We start from the raw sequence: 27,115 nt of genomic DNA, 5'->3' as shown, positions 1-27,115 counted from the left end.
TGCTTACACACACACACACACACACACACACACACACACACACACACACACACACACACACACACACACATCTTAAAAGACAGGAAGAGTAGACATATTGATCACAAACTCAGGTGATGGGTGATTCCGGAGTGTGAGGAATGAGCCCAAGCTTCCAACTTTAAGTTCTGACTTCACCGACTATTTTATTACATTTTTCATGTTGGAGGTTATTTCCAGTTCTGAGTACAATCAAATACTCGGTGTGTAAAGAGCTGAACTAAAATAATCTCTGCAATATTTCCCACTACGGTTAAGAACCGGAATTTACAGATGAAAAACTCATCGAGTGGGGGACAAAAATACGGTCAATTTCAAAATTTCTATTCAAATTTTTTTTATTTTTTTTATTTTTATTTTGAACCCAAGTTGAAAATTCTGTTGCGAACTCAGTAAACCCCTGCGTGCCGGATATGAATATTTCCTACATTAATACCTCCCAGTGTTAATACACATAAATATTAGCATTAGCATCAACGGAATGATAGAGATCATGTATCACTTAAAATACTACACATAGTGACTTTAATGTCATGTAAGCCATCACTACAACATACAATCAAGGCTTTGCTTTACAGTCTACATACATCTGACCACTCAAGCACAAAGACCTTGCAGCTCCAGTTTGATTACCTACATAAGAAGAGCTTGACCTTGAATTATCATGCAGTTCCTAAACAGACATGTTCACTGGACCCATAACTGTTTATTAGTATGCATGTTATCCTTGGGCCTCTGTGTGTGTGTGTGTGTGTGTGTGTGTGTGTGTGTGTGTGTGTGTGTGTGTGTGTGTGTGTGTGTGTGTGTGTGTGTGTGTGTGTGTGTGTAGCATTGATCTTGTATGCAGACAGAGTCTTATCTGATGAAGTGGATCACAATTCCTGTGGGGGTTGGAAGCATTCAGCATGAATGAGGAGAAAAACAAAATTAGATATCGGAGTTTATCTACCTGCAGCTTGATGATATCAGACTGAGTCGTGACAGTTATGTTAGGATGCAAAGTGAAACAACAAGTCGTCATCATTCAAGCCCTCCCATCCGTACCTGTCTGTGCCCAAAGTCATTGAGGATGGTGGCCAGTTTCTTGGTGTTGGTGTACTGACGCTGGCCAACGATAGCAGGGTTCGGATCCCTCCAGTCGACCGAGAGTCGATGAAGCCACATCTCAGCAAGCTGCAGGTGAGGCTGCCTTAGACTGGGATCGAAGCAGTGGACCTCACACCCTGACCTGGCCAGGATATACTCCAGGAACCGCTCATCAGCACCTAACCTGGGGCCCGCAGAGGATGAGAGGAACAGGTGGAGTCAGAGCTGAATATGACCGACTTCACAATAATTTATTACATTGCGGATGTATTCCTCTGTAAAGTGCGATCATCACAATGACATTGGAGCTGCAGAATCTTTTCAGTTCGTCCTGGAATCCGAGTGGATGTTTTACCAAATTTGAAGGATTTTTCTTCAGGCATTCCTAAGATATTGCATTAACGTGAGGTGAGAGTGACCCTGAACTTTGACCCCTAAACCTTTTCATTTCAGACTCAGGTCCCACTGGATGACTGCACCAGATTTGGCAACAGTTCTTCAAGGGGTTCTTAAATTATGCGTTCAAGTGAGGAAACAGTGACCTTGACCCTTTGAACCTCAAAATTTTTTTCAGTTCATCCTTAAATCCCAGTGGAAACTTGTGCCAAATATGATGGAATTGTGCCAACAAGAATTTGACAGCAAGTTTTAACATCTGATCCCACCAACATGAAATTGTGGAATTCTTGTCTCCTGGTTGGAAGAAGCTGTCGGCTGTGCCCCCCCACCCCCAAAAAAAACCACAATTCAGATCCCGTTTCAGGTGGCAGCCTTCGTCTAACGTGAGGTGACCTTTGACCACCAAAATCTCTTCAGTTGATCCTCGAGTCCCAGTGGATATTTGAGGAAATTCCCTCCCACAGAGGCATAAAAATCAGGAATTTTAGAGAAGTTACCACCTACACCAAATATGTTAAGCAGCAACACCCATCCCCGGTTAGGGCCGTGGGTGCTGTTTGATGATGTCAGCGCGTTGCTACAGCTGCGTATGTCAGTAGGTCAGATCTCACAGGGAAAGCACATCCTGTTTCATTCCAAACTGCATGCACGAATATAACGTGTACTGAAGCAAAAACATTTCATGAAAGACCACAACAAATGTCCAGATGGTAAAAAGCAGTCGGGTATAATTGGTCCCAAAAAAGACAAACATTAAACAGACACACATGAAACACCAGTCAGACCCTGATGTCAATTAAAAGTCAGAGGGTTTTTGACCTGGAGATACTTTTATCTCTTTGCTTTCATGTTTTTTTTCCCCCTCTACTGTTTTCCAAATAGCATGCAGCTCCATTTTTGAAATATGACGTGTGACTCTTAATAGACAGGCACATTTTTATGTACTTCTCTCCCTCCCTCTCGTCTCTATATCCCTCCCTCCTCCCTTCTCGAGTACCGCAATTTTGTCCTTTTCTTCCCAGCTCAGTCACTGTCTCCACGTCCCCTTGTGTCTTGTTTGTGCTGTGACTGTGTTCTGTAATTGCGGGAGAGGGAGTACATCTCACAGCACTCATCTCTCGCAGATGAGCCCCCAGGTCCCTGTTTACGTCCCACGAGTAGGGAAATGAGAGATGCGACTAGACATCTCTTTTTACCCGCGCTAAATATTTCATCGAGAATTTCCCTGTCGCTGCTGAAGTGTTGAGGTCGCGAATAACAGCAGGATCGGTGTTTGTGTCTGTGTGTGTGTGTGGGGGTGTGTATATAGGGGTCACGGTGTATCCTTAGCGCTTCTGAACAACAATATTGATAAAGGAGGATCTGTAGTTGAGTGGAATATCCTCTCCCCATTAGACCATAGAGTGCAAACACTCTGGATAAAAGGTAGCATCAATCTGTGTGCTTGACGAAAATACATCTATCATATATGTTGTAGGGGTTATTAAGGGATCCCTGTTGACTGGATTGTCATGGCAACCACAGGCGAACATAAGGATAATGGTCTCAGAACACCTAGTACATTAAAAACTGCATAAACCAAGCCTGGTCTCCACTTCCCCTCGTCCTGACTATTATGTCAACAGCCTGTCTGGATGTTTTGAACCTCTGAGGCAGGACGACTTCACAAACGCTGGGTGGGCTGGACAGATTTTTCCGCTTTCAAACGTTAGTGTCCTCATATATTTCACACTTCTCCTGTTTATATTCCCGTTGTTGTAAATGCCATCCATCCACCTGCTCCCCCAGCTCTCTCTCGTCTCGTTGTGCTCCTTTCCATCCTAATAAATTACACCACGTTGACATGGTAGGCTGAAGGAGTGCTGAAGTGCACATATTTTTAATTCCCTTGCTGCGCTTTAACCTAAATAGCTAAAAATGTACTACTGCAGTCCACAAGAACAGCTGTCACAAGTGCACCTTGTTCATATGAAGGGAAGAGTACAGTTCTTAAGGTGGATGAGGACTTTCCTAGACTATTAAACACGCTAGAACCAGAAGTCACTTGGAGAGCACATACTTCAGCCAAGGTGAGCCAACCTACTGTAAAACAAGCAGTGATGTGAAAAAAAGTGAAAGGGAAATGAAACCTGACGATATTTGGATTTCATCCAGAGGGAGCAGACTAATGCAGGCACTTATCGCACATATGGCTTTTTGCATCCACTAGTTGTCGCAAGAGGGCAGGTGCACGTTAGCTTTACAGGTAGCAGCAAAGATGGTGATACAAGTTCCTCACTTTTCAGTAAGAGCGACAAAAAGCCTTAAGAAATGGTCATTTATGCTGAAGTAATGCTAATTAGCACTCATATAGAACTAAGCATTAACCAGCTGCTAATGTGATAGCACTCAAATGTAGTGGGTTCTTTTTCATTCTACACACTTTCACCAAGTTTTGTGAAAATCCACATCATAGTTTTCATAATCCTGCTGCCAGACAAACAAACAAACAAACACCACTGAAAACATGACCTCCCTGACACAGGTAATAATTAATGAACAACCTACTTTCCACCAGAAAGGTTTATCTCCCTCTGAGCAGATGCTTGATTGATTTCTTTGTTTTTCCCAGAAGACGTTCTGTTGTTGCTGTACTAACAGCATCACGAATGTTTACCTTGGACGGGCAGCAGATGAGGGAATATGCTTATATATGATATCGCTCTTTCTTGAAAAAAAATCCAGATGGAATGCTCACCAAGGCGGCATGGCTCAGAGGTAGAGTGGCCGTCTAGCACCCACAGGGTTGCTGGTTCGATCCTCACTTCCACTGGTGACCATGTCAAAGTATCCTTGAGCAAGATACAGAGCCCCTAATTGCTCCTGATAGCCCTGTGAGGGACTGGCGACCTAGGGTGAACCCTGCCTCTCGCCCAATGTCAGCTGGGATAGGCTCCAGCCCCCCCGCTACCCGTAACGGATAAGCGGTATAGAAAATAGATGGATGGATGGATGGCTGGAATGCTCACCCTCTCGGACTAATCTTGATTACAAGAAGCATCTGTTCTGTACGTGCTCATGCTGGAGTGAAGGAAAAGGACATAAAAAAATAAAACGGCTTCAAAAAAACTAGGAGTAGGTAGTAGAGCGAGAGGAAGACTTCCAGTCGGACGCATCCACATTTATATACAGTTTTAGGGCAGATTTGCATCGTATTTGTGGGGCAACTTCGCATAATTTAGTCATTCCATTAATCTAAAAGGGATCAGAAGATTTGAAATGTCTCTGTCTGACCTTTGACCCCATCTCCACAGAGAGAAGTACACCCACCCCTCCCTTTCCCTCAAGTATCAGTATCACACCTGCGCCGTCTCTCAACAGTCACATTAAGAAGCTCCCTCCATCCAGCAGGCAAATCCCTCCAAACCTCTTCAGCATTTCAGCACAGCGGCGGCCCAGCAGGTCAGGACCGGGCCGAGCTGATCCCAGACAGAGAATCCAACTGGGAGTGATTGACTTAATGGTCTTAAGAGGGTCAAATACCAAGGTGTCCTGGTTGATTTGAGTCGAGATTAGCTGCCACTCAGGGAGGGGAAGCAGAGGTGCCGATGATGTTGACAGCTTGAGGAGCAGTTCAGGCACGGAGGGGAGTATACTACTCACAACTAATGCCCAGTTGAAAAAATCAGTTGCGTATTTCCTCTCTACCAAAGACATATCATGCCTCAGTGACCAATTAGTCATTGAAATTAGAAGCTAATAGTGAATGTCAAGAGAGAGGTACACTTCCTCTCACATTATGTGAAAAACAGGCATTCTCTGATGAAGTAGTGGGAGAAAAATGCCGGAAGTTCTTTGCAGATGTGACAAAGAATGTTCTAGATGACGTGAGAGCAGCTGCAGTAGAGACTAGATATATCACCGCCTGTCACTGAAGCAGATGCTCTTGGTTCCACCTGCAGATACTCACTTATAATAGCATCTGCTGAACTGTGTTTCTGGGAGTATTTTTTCTTCCCCCCATGTAACTGCCACTGCTGCTCACGTCTGTGCTCACATTGTAATTCAAGATTCATTTCAGAATCCTCTGACACTTACATTTTCAATAGGGTCTCAGTTAGATCGCTGTTGTCTTTGGTTGCTAACCTACTATTTAATTTTTCATACCTCTCATGCGCCTTGGTTGATTTCAATACACTTAATTATTTCATTGTTTCACTGCTGGGTTGAACACTGCCGAGGATGACAGGGTTACAGCCGGTACAACCCCTGGAAGTTGTAGAAAACTTGGTTAATATTGTTAATGATTCTGTTACCCTTTACACATGTGTAATAGGGGTTTAAAAAACAAAATCTAATTAATATACCAATACCAAAATTAATAAGAGACTTCTTAAAACACAACCTTTATTCTAACAGCTAACATTTACTTAAAAAAGTACATATGTTTTATTGTATTGTTCATGATATTTATCACTTCTATATTCAGTTATATTCAGGTTTTGTAAGGAAAACATCCAAGTTCATGCTCATATGTAAATAACTGGCTGACCGTTAGCTTAGCACAATGAATGGTAGTGGGAGGGTAGGTTAGCATAGCACAATACATAGCATTATGTATTCTCGTTGTCTAGGTCATGCTTGAAACGTGTTTTAATGCAGTAATTAAATAAAAAGACAATATATATTTTGGAGCAACGTTGTTGTGCGTTTATTGCTATATCTCCACAAGATTTTTTTTTTTACTCAGCACCTGAAGAATCAACCTGTGTGCCAACTGATTTTTTTTTCTAATATCAAAGAAGCAAGCAAATCCTCCAATTAATTGCATAACATTGAATCACACAACTATTACACAATACCATTTAAACTTTATTGGGAATATTGTGATAGTAGATGAGGACATAAGTATATCCCATACAGCCAGCCCCAAAGCCCATGATAGAGAATTAGATTTATACATGTTAAAATGAGAGTCAGTGAGGCAAATGTGGAAAAAATTCAGGTTAAGGATTTAGGGAATTAAAGTAACCACTTGGTAGCCTTGTGAAATACATATATGTATGTGTTGAGCTCACCCAAAGGAGTAGACCCTACAGTGTTTGCTTTGTATCCTCTGGGTCAGGCTGTACTTGGGGTCCAGACACACAGTCCAGGCACCCTTGGTTCCCTCTTGGAGAGGTTCATCATCAGGCAGGGATGCACATGACACCTAGACGCATACAAAAATGCACAAACAATCATATCAGCCACGCCACATTTAAACAAGTCTTCCAAGACAAACACATAACCTCTTGTCTATTCAAACCATGTAAAAATGATCACTCCAGGTCGCACCTGTGGTACTGTACATAATGTATATAACGCTGAATGAGTTTACCTTTCAAAATTTAGGACAATTTTGTTGTTGTTGTTGTTTTGAGTGTGTTTGTCTCAGTGAAAAACATCAGCTCTGTTTTTTTAGTCTCACCGGACAATAAATGGTTTGCCAGGCAGCTTAAATAATTACCATAGAGCTTTAAAGTCAAGCTGCTGCGATGTGATGGATGCATCCTGTCTGCTTCTCCAAATATCATAACACAAATAACATAAGTCGTTGGACTCTGACACTGGATCTGACCCTGGGCAGGCATGTGTTTGTCAGAGAGAGAACAAAAAAAAGATGAAAGAGGGGATTTTAGCATTCCATCTTTTCTATTTTTGTTGTCAATAACCCTCTAAATATATCCCTCTAAATAAATCTGTTCAGTGCTGTGGCTCTGAATCTTTTACAAACTTTGCTAACTCTTCCAGAAGCTGTAACGCAAGGCTCAGCTTGTGTCAATAGAATATTTAGCTGTATAAACTGTGTACATACACACAATAAACATGCGCTTTCACATCAGGTCGTTGGTTTTCTAAGCGACTAAGCTTTAGTGTGGCTGTCAAGTGTTTGCTCTCTGGTTTCTTTAAGCTGGCCTTGCTGCAGGGACTCAGTTTGCAGAGGAGGGAATGACACTGGCTCAGTTGTGATATGAAGCAGATGTCTGCGGTTCTGCTGCAAACACACAGTAAAAGCATGTGTGTAATTCTGTGTGTGTCAGAGTTCCATTTAGGCTGTTGATTCTATTTAACCTTTTTTGCTTTACTTCCTACTTCGTGTGTTTCCCTCTGTTTTTGAGAGATAACACCTGTGTCTGGTTTAATAAATTAGTGAGCCTCTGCCCACCTGTGTCTGACTTTCACCAAACCTGCTGGAGTGGTGGAGCAGGAACAATGAAACAAATATGTTAAGTTGCGTGTCCTAACTGGCGTTTAGTTTGCGCTAACTGGCATTTAGCTTGTCCTAACTCGCAGTTAGCTTGTGCTCACTGGCGGTTAGCTTGTCCTAACTAGCAGTTAGCTCGTCCTAACTAGCTTGTCCTACCTGGTGTTTAGGTGGTCATAGCTGGCCTTTCACTTTGAATCAATGTTGTATTCATAAGTTGAAATAAACCATGCAACAGACTAATTTGAAATAATTATTTTTCTGCCTGTAAGCTGCCCTGAACCTCACATTTCTTCTTTAGTTAGTATGTTTCAGTTCTTCAATACTTTACTGCCTGAGCTGCCAATTGCTGCACTTTGGTCCTCCTGCCTCTTCTTTTGGACATATTCTCCACTGTTAAAATCTATCTAAAGCCTGCTGTCTACAATACTACAATTCACTCAGGGTATTTCAAGTGAAGTCTGTTTCTTATTAAATCGGCATGGTTCATTTAATCATAAAAGCAATAAACAGTGAAGAAATAACGAACATATTCTATCTCTGTGGTGAGGAAATGAGAAGCTCCAACCCCACGCATCTATTGTTCACTTGTAATTGACAAGTTCATTATTTATATTCACATTCACAGACAAATGCCTAAATTCAGCTTGATGCAAGCTGGATTTCCACAGCTTTGGCACTTGTGTCCTTGTCATGTCCTTTTACATAAACCTCCAACCATGTGGTCAGTGACAGGTCAGGCAGGGAGGCAACAGCCGTGACATGTGCACTGCATCGCTGCATAAATGGGTAGCACAAGAATCAGTTTAAATGAATTTCGAGCATGCTCTGTTATGCCCATCATTGTTAATATGTTCCAATTAAAATTCATCAACCCACAATGCGCAGTGTGCAATGAAATGCGTAATCACTTTTGATTATTTTTGTCACTGTGGTGCTGATCTGCTGCCTGCAGGACACTTTTAAATTGAACACTGTGCTTCAAAAACAGAGCTGGACTAATGTGTTAATTGACAAAATAAGAGCATGCCACACTCTTAATGTTTTATAGAAACTGTGCCGGAGCATACATGCATTCAGCACTGGCTGGCTGTGGTTGGAGAGCCGTGTTGCAGCAGGCCGTCTCTCTGAGTAACAGCTCCACCAGGCACTGTGTCAGTCAGCATTACAACTGAGGATGCTGCAATGCCCCTGCCACCTCCCCCCACCTTCGCCTGTCACTGCGTATGACGGACAGCTCCCTTCAACAGCTTTCCGAACACTCATACAATCTCTTTCCCTCTGTTTTTGTCCTTGTCTTTTCCTTTCACACACACACCTACACACAAACAGGCACACACACACACACACACACACACACACACACACACACACACATACACATGCATACCCTGGAGCTAATTAATTATGAGTCTGCTTTGTGAAAGATATAGAATGAGTGCACAGTCGTTCAGAGTGGAGTACTCTGTGTTCTGGCTATATTGTGTGAGCGAAAGATAAGTTGCTGATTTATCCCCAAGCCAATTTCATTACAATAAAAAATGCAGCACATGTGGCGCAAAAAAAAAAAAGAAAAGAAAAAGAGTGTGACTGTGTATTGGATGTAAAAATGAAACTGTGTCTCAAGAGGGACAAGAGGGGTGGAATCCCAAGCTGGATTTTTCGAATCATGATGCCAAACAACTTAATCGATTTATAGTAATGTTATACTGACATCGATCAACAACGAACCCGAGACATCTCCTTGATTAAGAGTGAATGTGAGTTCCATCTGTAAGGTAATCAATAGAATAATGAATTATGTGTTTGCTGTCGGGCAAGACAAATATCTGGCTGAATGTGAAAGAGGTGCCAATGTAGCACTGTCAAGCGCTGATAGATACAAGCTCACTCTGATATACATTAAAAAAGACTTTAATGGAACAACAATTGGGGAAATGCACTTATTTGTGATCCTACCCCGGAGCCAGAAAGATACCCTTCTCTTGTCTGTGTCTGTATTATGCTAAGATCCGCAGTCTGCTAGTTAGCTTAGCGCAGTTGTGCCTCTGTCTGGCCTTCAAAACTTACGGGTCTTCTTTTATGTTGGCTGGTTCGAGTAGGTAGAAGATCCTGAACCTTATTTGAACCAAAATGCACAGAGGAACTACAGGTTCCAGAAGCTGAGAGGGCAGTACAAGTTAATCTTCCCCTCCACAACCATTTGTTGCGCTAAGTTAATGGACCATCTTAATGCAGTTGCAATGTTTGGGAGATTCATTAAAACAGTGACAATCTCACATAGAAATACAAAATCTTCTGTTCCCCCATTGGAGTTAGCTTGCAGCAAAGCACCAAATATTAAAAAGAAATTAGAAACACAGAGAATAAATACATCACACCAATGATGGAGCAAGAGACCTTTAGGTGGAGAATCTAGTTGTTATGATAATGAATTTACAGCTACGCCTAGAAAAAAACAACTTTATGTAATCTATGCCTCCCTCCAATATTTAATCACGAACACCTGAGGAAAGGTGCCAAATCCCAACAAGGCTGTTTTCACACTTTCAGAATTTCTTCTCTGCAACACATCGAAATCAAGCAGCACTATAGGTGCACACTGAAATGTCACTGTTCTCTTTTAAACACAGCAGAATCCTCTCAAAGTCTTTATAGTTACATAAACTCTGATGCAATACTTGGGCATTCTGAGAAATGTGTCTTTCTTGCCGCCAGTTCAATGAGAGGATTAATACCTTGCTGATAAGTGATTGGAATAGAAACAGGGGGAAACAGCTCATCAGGCTCTGTCTTAATTGAAAAATTGCCATGGAGAATAGAGAATGCTTCATGCTTGGGAGCAGCTGCTGGTTTATTGGTTGGCATGTGCACCTGAGGGACACATTTCTTCACTTGATGTTTCTTGACTTGGGTGATTAAACTCAAACAGACATGGAAAAACATCAAGCGGGTTCAAAAAATAATGACAACAGTAGTATTTACGGGGCTATTTACAAAAAAACAACGACAACAAAAACCTACCATTCTCGTTATGTCGGGAAATCTTTGAGGGGGTTTCTCAAAAATTGTGCACGAATGTCCACTGGGAACTGTTTAGACTTTTGATCAAAGGTCACTGTGACCTCATATGAACCTCATTCGACCATATGAACATGATACCCCGGGAACGCCTTAAGGAGATTTATTAACTTTTTGTGCAAATGTCAACTGAGATTCCAGGATGAACTCAAAGATTTTGGTGGTCAAAGGTCAAGGTCATGGTGACCTTTTATGTGCACATTATCTGTACCTTTCTCTTTTAGGCAATATCTCAGGAACACTTTGAGGTAGTCTCTTCAGACTTTGAACAAAGATCCACTGGGACTTGGGGATGAAGATTTTGGTGGTGAAAGGTCAAAGTCAAGGTCACTGCAACAGGCACATGTCAAGTGTTTATACAACCACAAAGGGTTACATCTATCAACTCATATTTTCCTCTATTTTTCTGTGTATATACCTTTTCTTCACTTACTTTTTATATAATGTTCAATATGGTATATGTGATATACTATGTAAAATTTCAGCAAATTTTTTAGATCCGCCTGTAGTTTAAACTCCCCGGAGACTGCTGATGAAAACGTAAAATTAAGCTTTGCGACAACTCTGGTACAATACGGCGTATTCACGTTTAATGTTCTACAGATGCCTTATAAATAAGCAGAATGAACACGCAGAACTTCCTTTCAAATGGCAGGAAGCGGTGCACATGTATGCATACTCACTTGTGGTGTTGTGATATAGTTGAGAAACCTCCTTGCTTCTTCCTCCAGAGAGCGACTCCCGCCGGCCCACGGCTGCAGGTCTATGTGCCACCGAGGAGTCTACAGACATACAAACCTTATCTTTAACACTGAAAACCTCATGAAAGCAATCCGACACAAAGGCAACAAAGGGAGCTATTCTTCTTCTTCTAGATATTACAACCTACTTCTTCAAGGTCATGGATGGAAGTTGGTCATAATGTGCTCAGGGGATTTTAGTTTCACCTGCATGTTTCAGAAATGTGACAAACCGCTAAGGTTCATTTGTTACTTTTATAAAAACCAGGGCTGCCGTTTATTCTCATGCCTCTGGTTCTGGTACAGATAAAAATACACTGGAGACAGAACGTCCAGCTGTGTTTGACAAAATAAGAGCTCAGACTGCAGTTGCTGCTCAGTGCAGCAGAACCTCGTCGAGTGTTGCTGTGTGATCACATTCCTGGAACCTGACAGAGCTTCATTTCTACAGGAATGTGTCTGTTTTTGATTGGAGGAAAAGGCATGAAACTGAGCGAGGACACAAGAGAGGGAAGAAAGAGAGGTAGAGCCGAGAAGATGCATTTGTCAGATGCAGAATCAGTTCTTAGGGTCAGACCTTATGGCTGTGTCTTCATTAGGAGCCCTTGAATAATTAACCTGGGTGATTTCATGGAAGTGCTGCCTGGGACACATCTGACCTTCATCAATGTTTTATGCATCCTGCGGTTTATTTTCATATTTTCCGTAGCGATGCACAGAAAACTTAGCCAACAAGATCATGTTTGGGTTTGTTTCATGCTGCAGGCGCAAGTGTTTAATCATCTGTAAAGGGCAATGTGGTGACATCAGCTCTGTTTAGGAAAATAATCGTCTTGGAATACACTCTGGAATATTTTCATGCCGTTTGGTTTCTTCCTCTACTCACTCCACATTTGAACTCCAGTTCAGACGCTTCACGACAACATTAAAAGTGAGTTTTTTTCTGATGGAGGGTGAAAGTCGAGGTCTTCAACACCGTACATAAGTCAACTTTTATATTTCAACTACAATCCTCTCTGGTACACTAGCACTAGTTTGCCATTAGTACAAAATACTACCCTGTGCAAAGGGAATAATAAAACTGTACAAGCACGCTGTGACCTCAGACATTTCCACACATGTACACACACCCTTGTAGCACTGGAAATGAGGAAGAATGTGGCTAAAACATTTAAGATGAATGTTCTTGTGAGCCTTTAATTAAATGCGTAAACTTTTGCACGCACACATTCGCATCTACTAATGAGTTTTCGATTCTTTATTACACTTGTACGTACAAACTAAGTCCAGCACGCACGTATGTTATCTATGACAGTCATTTTCTCCCTCAGTGATGCGGATCCTGGACCCGCTAATGTAGAAACTCAACCATCCCTTTAATGGCTGCAGAACCTGAACCACACACATTCACTGATTGGAATTCAGCCTTTTTTCTTCTTTTTTTTTTTTGTAATGCATACACCTTACATTGCAGCATGTCAAAACATCTGAATGTCTAAGCTCTACCCTTCCCTTTCCCTCTCTCTCTCTCACTATTTCTCTTCTCTATTGCTGTGTTTTTTCTTGCCTCCTCTCCCTCCGCAGCGTCGGGGTTTTAAAAACATTAGCGTGCGTTATCATTATCTATGTAATCTTGCTGTTGCTGTGATTATACTGAACTTCTTTTAGCATATGCTTACACTAACTGACAAATGCACAAGCGCGCATGGGCACACACACGCGCGCACACACACACACACACACACACACACACACGTTCACACTGTCTCGCCTTGGCTAATAGGCAGAAAAGAGATGTGTCCAATTTGCAGGATGTCTGCCAAGAGAGACATGTAGTGATTACATGTAATGATCTCATAATATTTGGAACTACCGTATGGTTACCATGGTTACTGATGGTTTTATATATACACAGAAAATACAGTATGTTTGATGGTGCACTGAGAATAATTTGAATTACATATAAACACATATAGATATATATATTTTTAGACCATCTATATGTGTTATGGCTGTAGTACGACCAAGAGAAGAGAACACAGTTCTATCATTAAATTCCACACATGTGAAGTGGTAAAATGTCCTGAAACCAAAAAAACAAAACAAAAAACCAAACCCAGGCTGCATGATGTTGCCATGGGAGTCTGTTATTTACACAAATACCATCTACCTTTCTGCATCCTTGCAAGTTCCCAAAGCTCCTTTTGTCTGAGTCGCCCTTTTCAACTACTTTTAGAGTCCCTTCCTCAGAAAGGCTTGGCTGTCAGTGCCCATACATCAGCCTGGTACAGGTTGGGACAGGACTACTGATCAGAGGGCAGATATGTGGGACAATAGACTCACTAGGAGGTTGAAGTGAATGAGGAAGGGCAGAATTGGAGAGCAGAGATAGAAAAATTGTGCAAGGAAGGGATTGAGGAGGGTTGGAAGCACACACACACACACACACACACACACACACACACACACACACACACACACTCCTTCAACTTTAAATTGTAAAAGAATGGAAATTTGGGCGGCTTTTACTAATGCGCTCAAAAATGAAGGCACAAGAGAAGAACAGTTGGGGTATTTTTGAAGAAATGTTTCTAAAAGGTACATTTGTCACCTCAAAAGTAGTTTTCAAGATGCTAGGGGAGCAAAAAGGGACTATCAATCAAATCCTGAGCTGATCTCATGGGAAAATAATCTTTATCTAAGAATTGGATTTTCAAAGAACTCCCCTGTCTTATAATGATTATTCTCTTCATGCCTACGAGCGCTCGCTAACTGCTGAATCATCACTGATGAGATTAGTGTCAAGCCTTGTTCAGTCAAGCTACAACAGGCCATCAGCACCTCAGGGACAGAAGCGGCAGAAGAAGTGTTAAACGCAAACACAGAGAACGTCGCTCAGTGGAGTCAGCAGTTCAGACCTTCATCCCGACACCAGCACCAGGATTTGCCTTCACATGAATGGAGGTATAGAAATGAATATTTGGCACGAGGACAGGAAAAAAAAGACTCCTGGCTGGAAACGCGCAAACTTTAATAATACAGTGAAATCAAACTTGGCGGAAGTGTTGTCGGCTCACTTGGAGTGACGTTTCCGCCTTCGTCTACGTGAGCCAAGTCAAAGGAGCCGGGAGAGTCTTACTCTCTTTGCTTCACACTGAAATGAGTGGATGTGTCAATAATACAGGCGAAGCTGAATGATAAGAGATGCTTCGCCAAATGTATCGCAAATACTATAGCCTGGTTATCATCTGAGTGTTTTGAAAGTCCACCAAAAAGACAAAAAAAAAAAAGGAAAAACCACCATCCAGTGTTTGGAGTGAATTAACTACGTTGGTCGGGAAACCGTAACGTGGTAGAGATTACAAACTGGAAACAAAACAAGTAGTTGCCATGGCAACATACACCTTCTTTTGTTCTGGATGAATATTTTGGTCTCCTCATCAGTCTGCGTGTACCTGTTGTTCTTGTTATCAGTTACTGTATGTTGCCGCTCATAACGGGGAAACCAGAAACACGAGTCACCTGAGTTCCCTACAACAGAACTTATTTCTCTTTTTCGCAGAAGTCAAAAAACCACCTCAAGCCAGCGAATTTGAGGATTTTTGTCCCCCTTTTCCACCATGATGCTTCAAAATGCGCTTAAAAAGGATGATGGAAATCCATATCACCTCATGTGTACTCATACCTCATTTTTTGGAAAGATAAGGATGACTGTGGGCTTTTCTGCATGGCCTGATGCAGCTGGGTATGTCGGCGGATCTGTGCCTCTCAGCTTGGGTGTGAGAGAAGTGTGATCAACCAGGCCATGCATGAATAACCCCTGGAGGGGGGGAGAGCAGGAGGATGGATGAGTGAACTGGATAAAACAAGAGAAGACTATCTGCCACAACAATGACAGTGGTGGGTGAAAAGAAGAGGGATAGACACAAACTGCGAAAGAAGTGAAAAGTTGTACATCCGCGTGTAGATTCAGACTCAGTCAAAAGAGGAAGATTAATGATGGTGTGTTCCGAGCACCGGAGAGGCCACAGGTGAGCCATGTTTGCCCATTTGGAAACCATAAGGGTTGCCGCCGTCTCCGCCCAGTCGGCTGGTTAAATGCCAGACCTGCTGCTCATTTCTTGCAATTGCTCTCTCCGGAAGCTTCAAAAAGACGCCATCAAGCTGTGCAGTGAAGAGGTCACAGCTTTCAGTTCAACAACGTGTGGAATGTTTTTTGTTTTGTTTTTTAAACGCTGTAGCATCTCGGTTATATCCTCTGACAGCTTCTCCTCGCCAAATGACACTTCAGACCTGCGATGGCCAAGAGGACAGAAAGAGAAGTTGTGTTTTAATGAAACAGCTGGTGACTGATTGGCATTAACCTCCCGCTGGTTACTGGATGCACCCGGGTGAAAGAGCAGATTAGAGATTGATGCCACTGAGGGGAGCTTGTGTTGAGTTTTAGTGAAATTTGAAGAGGGAAAAACGTGTTTTTGGATGAAACCTTTAGTCCAATGCAAAATTGGAGAAAAATATTTCTTAATCCACTCAATCCAAACATGACTACGGTTATGTCGATAACATCGATTGGACACTTTTATGAGGTGTGAGTTAGTTAGTCAGGTGGAAATGAGAGAAAATGGACAAGTATGCATGTGCTTATCTGTCAACGTTCAGGGGTCAAAGGTTACAGTGGCATGATATATGAAACAATGGGATGTGGATTAAAGGAATTTAGCCTTAAATAAACAGAGGGTGACTTCCTCTGTTTTAATGACGATCTTCCCTCTTGGTAGCTGTTGTTGTTTATGGAAATGTTTTGCATCAAGAAATAGAAAAGACGATGGGAATGCATTTAAAACCCACTATTAAAATCACCACATTCATAGTGATCATGCCAGTCATGCCAGTGTGGCTTACTAATGTTTTTGTTTTTGGACATCAGAGCCTCCATGACACAGGGTGAAGCTACCTACATCACTCTACATCACCAGCTGGTCTGCAAACATATTAAGATCCTCATAAATTATATAGATTTCACTCGTGCATAATGCACATAAGGAGTTACTTTTCTATGCTTTGTCGTTCTAAAATACCCAGACTGGTTTTCTTTACTTCCTGCAGTATCACCTCTATTCCTCTGGCAGGCCAATCATAGCTCACTGCCAGAGCAAAAGGTAGAGAGGGTGAGCAAAATTAAAGTGAGAGATCACACTCATCTTTTTTTATTCGATCAGCCTTGGTCTCCATGGTAGAATAATGCTGTGGAGCGAGCGCGGGGGTTGGAAGTGTGTGTGATGGAGGGGAAAAAAAAGATACAAGGTTGATGGACCGATGTATATCGAGAAGATAAAAGGATTTCTCTCCATTTATTCTGAGAGTGTTTCAGGAAAAAAAAAAAAGGTTTAAATACATGGATGGCATATTTGAATTAACCGCTGAATATTATGCAACACCGTGTTACATTGCAGCACATCCAACATGATCTGCCCACGTGCTGTAAGTTGTTGCTGATTGAAGGATTCTTGCAAGCCATTTTGTACCATCTCTTTCATCTACCTTAAATCGAAACTGATAAGTGAGCAAATTTGATCAGCTTCCAGTTACAAAGCTTCATTTTCCTGCTTTTGCATCTCCACGTGTGCACAACTACAAACGCTCTCAATCTCATCCCCCGGTTCCAGAGAACCACGTCCATCCTTGCAGTCCTGTAAATTCACATTTTTGTCAAAAAAATCAACCAATTAAATAACACCACAAAAATAGGAGAGACAGCAAGGGTGTCTGATGGTGAGTTGTTGAGTAATAAGGCTGCACAGATAATTAGCAGGTACAGAGTGGGTCGTCTTTTTCCTCAGAGAGGAGGCCAGAGACACATTTTGACTGTTAATTTCTAATTTGGACTTTTAATATGGACTCAGATTTTTATTTGTATGTACTCTAGACTTAGTACTTAGTACTTCTTGTTTTATCAAAAAAACCTATTCAGTTCCTGTTTTATTTTTAAAATCCATTTCCCCTTGTGTCTATTCGCTTTACTTCCTGTCTATTTGCTTTACTTCCTGTCTATTTTTACCTCTTTTTTGTATGCACACTTGTGTCTCGTAAGCTAATCAGTCCTTGTTAGCCACAGTCCTGCTCCCAGTGTCTCTCATCCAATCAGCTCCCTCCCTGGCCTGGAGATCCCACACCTGTTTCTGGTTGCCTGATTAGTTGAGTTTGTATAGTTTAGTTTACTGTTCCTGTTTTGCTGGCTTCTCTGTTCAGTTAAGTTACTTCTGTTTGTGTACTTGATATTGCAGTGTTGTTCATGTCTTTGGTTGTGTTAGCCTGGTTATATGGTAGTTTTAGTTTAGTTTGTGTGAGTAACTTAAATCCATGCTGCCTCTGCTACCACCACCACTGATTGTGACGCAGTCAAAACTGCCTGCCTACGTGTGTGTGTGTTTTCCTGGATACTATCCCAGACATAAGATTTGTGATGGAGTGAGCAGGGGGAGCACACTGAGCACCATATGACAATTATTTCCTAAAATGGAATTAGAGAAACAGTGAGACAGATTGTATAGATGAGGAAAACTTTGATTTTTTTAGGCCAACCTCTGTGTTTATATCTTATCAAAGTGGAATTGGATGTCTCAGAGCAACAAGATGTTTCTAGTGTGATCTTTCAAGCAGCTTTGATGCTTTTAGGGTGGGCTAGTAGCAGTGCAGCACAGGTAGCGTTGGCTAGATGATACTTGAATACTACGTAAACAAACCCCCGGCTAGCACCATTCGCACAAAGCAGATGTTTGTATGAATGTATGTGGACGTGCAGTGGGCGTGAGTGGTGAAGATGGGAGCAGCGGCCAACCATTTCAAAGGTCAATGCACTCATTCATATCAGCTGGGAGGGAGGCTGAGAACCTTTCTGGAATGTTCCAGACAAGCTGTCCATGTCTGAGGGGAGTATTGTGTGATCAGGACTCTATAGACCTGACAGTTTGACACTAACTTTCCCCCCTCTGGAGGCTGTTTTTGTCTGATAGCACACAACAGATCCAGTGTTTATTCAGCTAGAGAAAGTACATGGAGCAGCCCCCCCCCCCCCCCCCCCCCCGTTTCCCCATATGCAACATGTGGTTTTCAGAGTCTTGTTCAAGACTTCATTTCTGACGTGGAACTAAATTTAAAAGCTCTCGGATCTCTACGATGTAAACCGTTTGATTACACTAACTGATTTAAATAAGACAAATTTGATCCCATTGTAATCCCTCTTATGACATTAGAAACTAGGTCTGGGGCAATACACTCATGTTATAGGAGCATGTAAAGTCTTGGTCGTAGTCGTCATGCGTCTGTGTATTTACTAAGGGGAGGGGTGATCGATCATGTGAAAGGTTTCTTTGTGTCTACGCCATTATTTGGCACAGATTCCAGGCTGGCCTGTTTTCTTTGGTTGGTCTTGGAAACTAATCTCAAATGGAGCAAGCAAAGCCGCGCGCTTATTTCGAGGCGTTTACTCCTTCCTGGGTGGCTGCTGCAATGTGCTGAGGGAGTGAAGTGATGTCATTCCCCCGACATGATCCAAAGTTGCAGGGTATCCGCCAAGAGGGTCATGTTTTTAGTGGCTTTGACTGTCAGCAGGATTATGCAAAAACTATGAGGCGAATTGTCAACAAAGGTTATGGAGGGGTGCAGATCGGGCCAAGAAGAAAACCATCAAACTCCGGGGCAAATTAGCTGCAGCGCCACCTGTTCCAACAGGAAACATCATACTTTTTTTTTTTTTTGTACTTGGATTTACTCTTCCTAGTGGGTCCACCAAGCCCAACCGTGCACATTTGACAGTCCAGGCCTGAAGTCATCCACAATATTGCGCCAGCTAGTGGTTGCAGGAAATAACTGATGTAACAAACAGCTGATGTACATCAAAATTACCGCGTTGTCTCCGCGTGATTTACAGCAACATACGGCGCGCTCTGTTGCGCGTCAAAAGTCGATCAGTGTCACTTGGCATTCGCCACCACGATCATGTTGTGGTGCATCTGCTCGGGAGGACCGGTGCTGTATTTTCTCTGATGGCGGGTGGGTAAACTCTAGTTTCCATCTAGTGGATGCGCACAAACCAAACGTTAGGTTTCTCCAGAATCGCCCCACATAGGGGTGTGAGAATCTGTTCATATCTGCCTCCAACTCCCGTGTGGCGGATGTATGTGATCTCATTGCTTTCTTGTCTTTTTTTTTTTTTATTCATCTATCTTTTTTTACTGTGGTCCCCTTTGCTATGTAAGCCGCTGATGAGGTGCTTGTGATCTTCCAGCTCAGGCTGATTAAAAGACTTAACAATGAAAGGCTGTTTCCCATGTACATGGGAACACAATCTGAGTGGTAGTTTACTTATAGTCAATGCAGTTTTTTTTTCTAACCCTTATGTTAATCGTTCCTACTTCAATTCATTTCCGTACAAATGAAATCAGTAACTTTGTTATTTTGTCATTCAATCACATCCGATGTGGAACAGCCACAACCCCTTGCTTTACGTGGTGTTCTATATGTTTTCATCATTATTCTTGAAATGACATTCACTGTTGGGAAATAATGTTTTATGACGCGTCGTTGTTACAGGCACACAAACTCCCACATGTTCAAGGTTAAGGAAACATTGTGGGTTATTGGTAGGAAATGCCAAGCTGTCAACAAGACTCATCTTTCCCTGTAAAACCTGGCGGTGTTTGTATTAAATGGACCAAAGCCACGGAGTGTGTCTCCATGTTAGAATTTCATCAAATCCGTGTCTGTATTGTTTTTTATTAGTTATATCTCTGGCGCTCCGGCTTTATATTTACATTTTAAGGAAATTCAGTGGCTTAAGATGAGCTGCATTGACATTAAAAGTGCTGCTGACTGTCCTCCTCTCCAACAGAAGCAGATATATCTTCAAGTTTTTGTTGAAATAAATTCCACTTTGAGATGCCAGGAACGGTTTTGAATGGGCCTGTCCTGAATGTGCGAGTATAAATAGCGATGTTTGCGATGGAGATTGAACGTCTGACTGGAGAAGTGCGTATGTGTGAGGGTGACAGGTTGAAGTTGTCAGCTTCCCAGCTGTTGATTTCTTGTGACTCTCCCTGTTCTCCAGCTGGAGGTTAAAGATGCCTGAGAACTGAGTCCAGTCACACCTCCAGGATTACTCAAGTCAAACCCTCTGATTCTTTCCTGTCTCTCTCCCTGTGTTCAGCTAACGGATTTCGGCTTTCCAAGACATGACCGAGGTCACCGAGTTCATGAATTAGAAATTCCACTGGGGGCTTGAAACTAGCTGGTGGTGGTTGGTGCAGACCGCACAATGTGGTCTTTTCTGCTCAACATTCAAGTAAATCAGGGAGGAAAAAAAAAATACTATGCTGATGCTTTTCTTCTTTTCAAACAAATGTAGTTGAGACTTACCAGGCAAAGAAATTAACTGCTGTCACATCTACTTGGAAGAATTTGTTCAAAATAAAAACGCACACTGTTCTGGCTTATGTGCAGATATACTAGATCTGTGATACAGGCAACGTGTTCATCACTCCCGTGTGTCAGCGTGCTGGAAGATGGCGAGGAGGGACGAGGCGGGATGGGACACTCAATATCACGGTTGGCAAGAAAATAACTCTGCTGGTAGTTACGCGAACTGGATTTTGGGATCCAGAACATCAGGGTGTTTTCATATATAGTCCTCTGGAAAAGAACCGTGCACTCAGTGTAGACCGACAGAAAGCGGATTCAGTTCTTTGTGTGTTCACATTCTGTTAACATGAAAGTGGACTGCCCTCTCTGCTTCCCAGTCAGTGGTAAAGGTCTACTGACAGAGCAACAAACTGGTTTTTGTTTTGCAGATTTATTTCAACTCAAATTTCAGAACTCCTCTGCGGTCTTGATTATTAATGGCGTCTCCCCTTTAAGACCAACAATGCCTTTTCATCACCTCAGCATCAAATAAATCCAGCCTGCTGTCATGGTATACGATGTTCAAAGTGAAAAGATCTGTGACTCCACGTTGCTTCTCTGCCCGGCGATGAGCTCTTGAGGTTGAATGCGTGTGACGCGTGAATGACAGCTGCCTATCTGGGAGAGATCACAAACAGCTCCACGGCGCTCGCACACCCGTCTCAGCAGCTTCACCGTAGGACACATCAATGCAACAAGGCTTCACGTGCGGCGTTGAATAAATCAGAAGTTAATTCAGGGATATTTGTGTTAAGCTGTGTGGGATATTAAAGCCACACAGAACAAAGGTTCTCACAATAATGGATGAAAGGCTGGACTCGCTTCTAATATTGACGAGATAAATGTCTGCAATCATTTCAGCGAGTAAAAGAAGCAGTGACTATTGATGTAGTCCTTTTTGACAGGTGGGGGTTGGACTGGTCGAGAAAAAATGGTCTTAAATTTCATAAAGTCTCCATCTCAATTGTTGCTCCAAGTATTAATTTCCTCTCCAAGGGCTACATTTTTACAGCCCGTGAAAGATGTGCTCCAGAAGACTTCCTGCGAGGTCAGGATCCTTCCTTCCTGTAATAAGAGCTATTACAGTTCATGCTTGTCTTTTTCTCAGCAGTCTAATCAGTGTTTCTTTAAGCTTTCAAACACACACGGTTTTGTAGATCATATTGTATCCTTTCTAAATTAAGTTAATCAAAGAAACTGATACTGCAGCTTTTAGGGTTAGAACTCATATCAGAACATGTCATTTTACCTCGAATCGGGGGCTTTGTCAGACCATTGAGTGGGGCTGAGCTGGAAGATTGGATGATTTATTAATCCACAGCAACAATAGAGAAACCCCTTCACGTCTTTGTGAATTTTTCATTATAGACTCTTTTCATTTGCTTTCTTTGAACTTCAGTGATCATTGTTATCTTTGGGTTGTCATTCAATCCCAGCCTTACGTTCGCTTGATTGGCGTCCTCTTAATTTCTCTTTCCCCGTATTTGTGTTAAGCCTTCATGTTCTTTGTCATCTTTGCCTCCATATCCACCAAAGAAACATGACAAGTCTTACTATAAAATGAAGAAATCGCCGTCCTTGCCGTCTGAGTCAACTTATCTCCTCGCCTGGTGGCTGCATCCATATGAAATTGCACGTGTCGGGGAGAATTGACAGATTGACTTGACCCCTTTCTCATGTACTCGCGCGTCACGCACAGCGCCACATTACCACTGCAGTATACATTATGGTCAAAGGTGAATCTGCGGCGGATGAAAGATGGCGACGTGCGCAGCAGCATTGTTCTCCTCTGTGTAGCTCTGCTGTTCTTTTTTCTCTCTCTCTCTTGATCTGTGGCTCGACATATAACAGGCAAGACTTGCTAATGATTGCTGACATTTTGTGTTACCCTGCAACTCACCAGCTTCTACCACAACTCTCACATCCCGCCGCCGCTGACGGAGGTCGCTCATCCCGCCTCGTCACAGTGGTTTAGCACACTGGACGGGAGACACAGGAGGCGCTATTGAGCCCCGCATGCAGACTGCGTCTCTTATGGACGTGGTTTCGCCATGATAAAACCTGACTGATCCGTCTTTCTGCTCACACTCATTCATCTTCTCATCCATTGAATCCAGAAAGACTTACAGTATTTCCCATCGCACTAAGACGGTACCTGACAAAGCAAACTTTTTTATGTTGTTTATTTGTATTCCAGCCAAACTCTACTCCTATTCTGTATGTGGGTCTGCGTGGTCGTATCATGCACATCCCCTCAACTCTGCATTTAGTTGTTGTGCACGTGTCCCCGCGTATGGATTAGTACTCTCATTTTCCAGACGATGCTGCCAACATTAGCGAATCAAGTACAGCTTTAAGATCTATTCTGCATTTGACCAGGTGTTTCCTCCTGTACTTTATACGGAAAATGTTGTCAGCATCAAGTTTTGACAAGTGTTTTCACTCTCGTGTCTGCCTTGACTCACCACAGCCCTGGAAATGTGTTGGGCTCGAACACGTTGGCTTCACGTGGTAGAGAAATCTGGTACAGACTAGTTTGACGTGAGCACCGACCGACCCTTGAAAGTACTGAGCTCAGTACCCAGCCTTAGCAGCTACAACTCTTATCCAATTACTCTCAGATGAAAACAGGAAGTTGAATAACATGTAAAAACAACACAAATGTTCTGGGACAGTTAATGGCCCTGTGAGGTGAAGACAAGTCACATCTATTTAAACAGCCAACATTTGTTCATGTAGGAGAACAATATGACTCAACTTTTATTCTGAGACAGCTGGTTTATATAAGGGCTCTGAGATGCCGCATGTAAAGTAAACTATCCAGACTGTTAAGACGGATGACACGAACGACTGGATGACAACTTGCAGAATCCACCGAGTTCACAAAGACTGTGAATGTCTGCAGCACATCGCAGGGCAGCTGTTTGTTTTCAGCCAGCAAGACAGAACTCTGTGTGTGTGTGTGTGTGTGTGTGTGTGTGTGTGTGTGTGTGTGTGTGTCACTGTGACTTGAGGGCAGTTGTCTGTTTATTACGGTGATAAAGGCAGGAAGCTGAATCACCTCTGCATGCTCCCCCTCCCCTCCCTCTCCCTCTCCCTGTATCCCTGCTGCTGTTGTTTGGACTAACACATTTCATGTCTGTCTATAATTTACTGACTCATCCCTCTCTCCTCTCCTCTACACCCTCACCGGGGAGGAGTGATTGAAAGAGGTAAATGATGAAAGTATCACTGTACTTATAAGGATGCCTGACAGCTAGGAGATGTCCTTTTAGATTGGTTATTACTAAAAAAAGACCCCTCTCTCCCTGCTCCTCTTAAACACACACACACACACACACACACGCAGGCAAATTTGTCTGTCTTGTGTGTACTGCAGCTTCTGGAAAGAGTTTTGTAAAGTGAAACTAAAATAATTAAAGTCTTGGCAGTTTCAAACTAACTATGTTGACACCTGCATGATTCTTAGTTGCCTGGCATTAATAAGCGCATTGATCAGCCAGGTGATGTGAACGTGTAAATATTGTTTACTGAAATGATGAAAACAGATGGTATCACTGTCAACCAGACAGAGATGATGTCAAGACAGTGATAAATATTCTAATAGCAAAATAGGGAAGCAGCAGAACGTACATATTAGACTGAGCAGTAAACAATGATTAATGCATGAAGTATAAATCATGTACCATCATCTTAACGATGCACAGATAGTGTTTAATATTCAAATATAAAAGTCAGATCCCTCTGGGTTAAGGAAGGACTATATTTTTTAAATATTTTGCCCATAATATTCTGCGTCAAATTCATTCATATGCATTAAATATACAAAATTAACTACTAAATCTCATATATATGTATTTATATATGTGTGTGTGTGTGTGTGTGTGTTTGTATATATAAATATGTACACACTTTAGTTTTAGTTTTATCGCCTTTAGTTCTTAGCTATTTGCATGCAAGGAATCTGCAGTGCGGTACTTCATTTAAATGGGATTTACACTTCAGGCATTAAATGGCAATGATTGTGCAATTTTGATAAACTGTTCAACTTAAGGTGACTCTTTGCATCGTCAGCGCAAATGTTTTCTGCAGATGTAAACCTGCACGCTACAAATGTTTTGCTGGTTAGATCCAGATTTACAGCGATTTGCAGCTATTTATTTACCTAAATAGATGCCAGTTAGGCGCAGCTACGAGTGTCTGTTGTTTAACTGCAGCTTTACTGTGAGTAGAAACAAGAAGTTACAACAAACATAAGTACCTTCAGGCTCAGGCCCTAATTAACGTGTCGAAGCACCGCGACAGTTAGCGCAAAATTTTAGGATGTACGCTTGTTGTCCGTCCTTCCATGAGCCAGGCAAGACGATAGATGCCCTTCTCTCTTCTGTGTGTTGTACAGAGTCCACATCTTCAGAGACTAGCAGACCGCTCGTTAGCTTAGCGATATGAATGTTAGTGGATGGATGGATTAGCATACCGTCATCAAACACCCTTTCCTCTTTACCTGCATTAACAGAACTAGCATTGTGTTTAACATTCACCATGAAATGATCATTTAAAATTGCGAGATGTTGTTATTTTAAAATCAGGTACAAAACCAGAACTATTTTCTTGCCTGGGAGCTGTGATTTGATGCAGCACTTCAACAAGACATTTTTTGACAACTAGATAAGCGAATGCTGCTTCTAATAATGGGATTGCAAAACCACGTTCCTGAACATTCTGAACCAGAATACACAAAGGAGGAACGAAAGGTTTTGCCCACCATCATTCATTGCGAAAAGCTAACTAGCTTAAGCTGGACTCTCAGCTCCACTGAGCTGTAGAGGAGAGAAGGGTATCCATCTTCTGCCTGGCTCTGGGGCATGGACAAACAAGTGCATGACCCAAAAAATGTGTGTTTCTTTACCTGTATGATCCATTTTGGCCTCAACAGACTCTCACTTGGCTTCATTCATGAAATGATCTTATAGAGAAACGTGTTCTTACGCACTGTAAGTAGTAATCCTCGCTCCTGACATTTGCTGTTTACATCTTGTTACATTAAAGTCAATGCACGCTTCAGTGACCGAGATTAACAATAGATGTCAGGAGGAGGAGGAGGCTTTGCTTCCAATCTGCAAGACTAAACTGAGGGCTAAATAATCCCATCGTTAGAAAGAACAAATTTTAACAAGGCTCTATATTATATTATAACTCACTTGACTACAAATACATACGATGATGAACAAGCTGATATTTTCTAAATGAGCTTTCAAAGGCTAATTACTCATCAGTCAGCAGATGCCATTGGCCATGAAACAAGAGCCCATTTAACCCAATGATAACTCAGCAGGGATATGTACGCTCACTCTCTCTCTCTCTCTCTCTCTCTCTTTCTCTCTTTCTTCCAGGGGCCAAACCACTGCTATTCATCAAAGTATCAGAGTAACCAGAGGCTCCCCTCATCATCTTCCTCGCAGAGGAGCAGCGTTTCCAGCCGGCGAGCATGTGCCGAGATGAAAAAGCAGAGAGAAGTTAAAAAGAAGAAAAATAAATACACAGAAATATAAGTTGGGAGTCCTCTCACTCAAAATTGTGGCGACAGCGCAGGGATGAAAAAGCAAAAGTTGAGGGCGTGAAGAACAAGGCGACATGACATAGCATAAAAGCCATTTTTGTTCAGATGAAAGCCTTGGGGGAGAGCGAGAGAGAGTTTTAAAAAAAAAAGTATAAAGTAAAATAAAAGAGAGTTAAACGGCAGCAGGCGTATGACACAGAAATCTTACCAGGGTCCCTCCAGGGCATTTTTTTATGACAAATTTTCTGTTACGAGGCTGGGAAAGTGAGCATATGGTGGGATGTAATATTGATGGCGCACAAATGCCCATCTCTTGGTGTGGCACATAATAGCCCTGCAGTGATTTTTACAACATCTAAAAACTCTCAGCTCCTCAGTTGGTTTAACTCATTAAAGATTTAAAAACAAATGTGAACAAGCTTTTTTTTTTTCTCTTTCCTTTTTTAAAATTTAACTTGAAAGAGAGAAGAGGAACAAAATAAAGGAGTGAAAGAGCTGATTTGGTGCGTTTATAACTAATGGTGATGG

At 42.1% G+C, this 27,115-nt stretch overlaps 1 protein-coding gene across 2 annotated transcripts in view; it reads right to left on the bottom strand.

The window, feature by feature from the left end:
* mettl24 (methyltransferase like 24) overlaps positions 1 to 27,115 on the bottom strand; it is a 31,552-nt gene that overhangs the window by 3,229 nt on the left and 1,208 nt on the right. For both annotated transcript variants that reach the window (XM_086190037.1, XM_086190036.1), the window contains 3 exons: positions 11,515 to 11,613; positions 6,582 to 6,715; positions 1,084 to 1,309 (listed from right to left, as the gene is read on the bottom strand). In XM_086190037.1, coding sequence (XP_086046163.1) covers positions 1,084 to 1,309; positions 6,582 to 6,715; positions 11,515 to 11,613 — 459 coding nt within the window. The remainder of the gene's footprint in view (positions 1 to 1,083; positions 1,310 to 6,581; positions 6,716 to 11,514; positions 11,614 to 27,115) is intronic.

This window comes from Aulostomus chinensis, chromosome 20 (genome assembly GCF_037954235.1).
Source record: "Aulostomus chinensis isolate RoL2024-O1b breed Wild chromosome 20, RoL_Achi_v1.0, whole genome shotgun sequence".
Classification (NCBI taxonomy): Eukaryota; Metazoa; Chordata; class Actinopteri; order Syngnathiformes; family Aulostomidae; genus Aulostomus; species Aulostomus chinensis.
The sequence above is the reverse complement of the archived record's forward strand: the minus strand, read 5'-3'. Positions and strand labels throughout refer to the sequence as shown.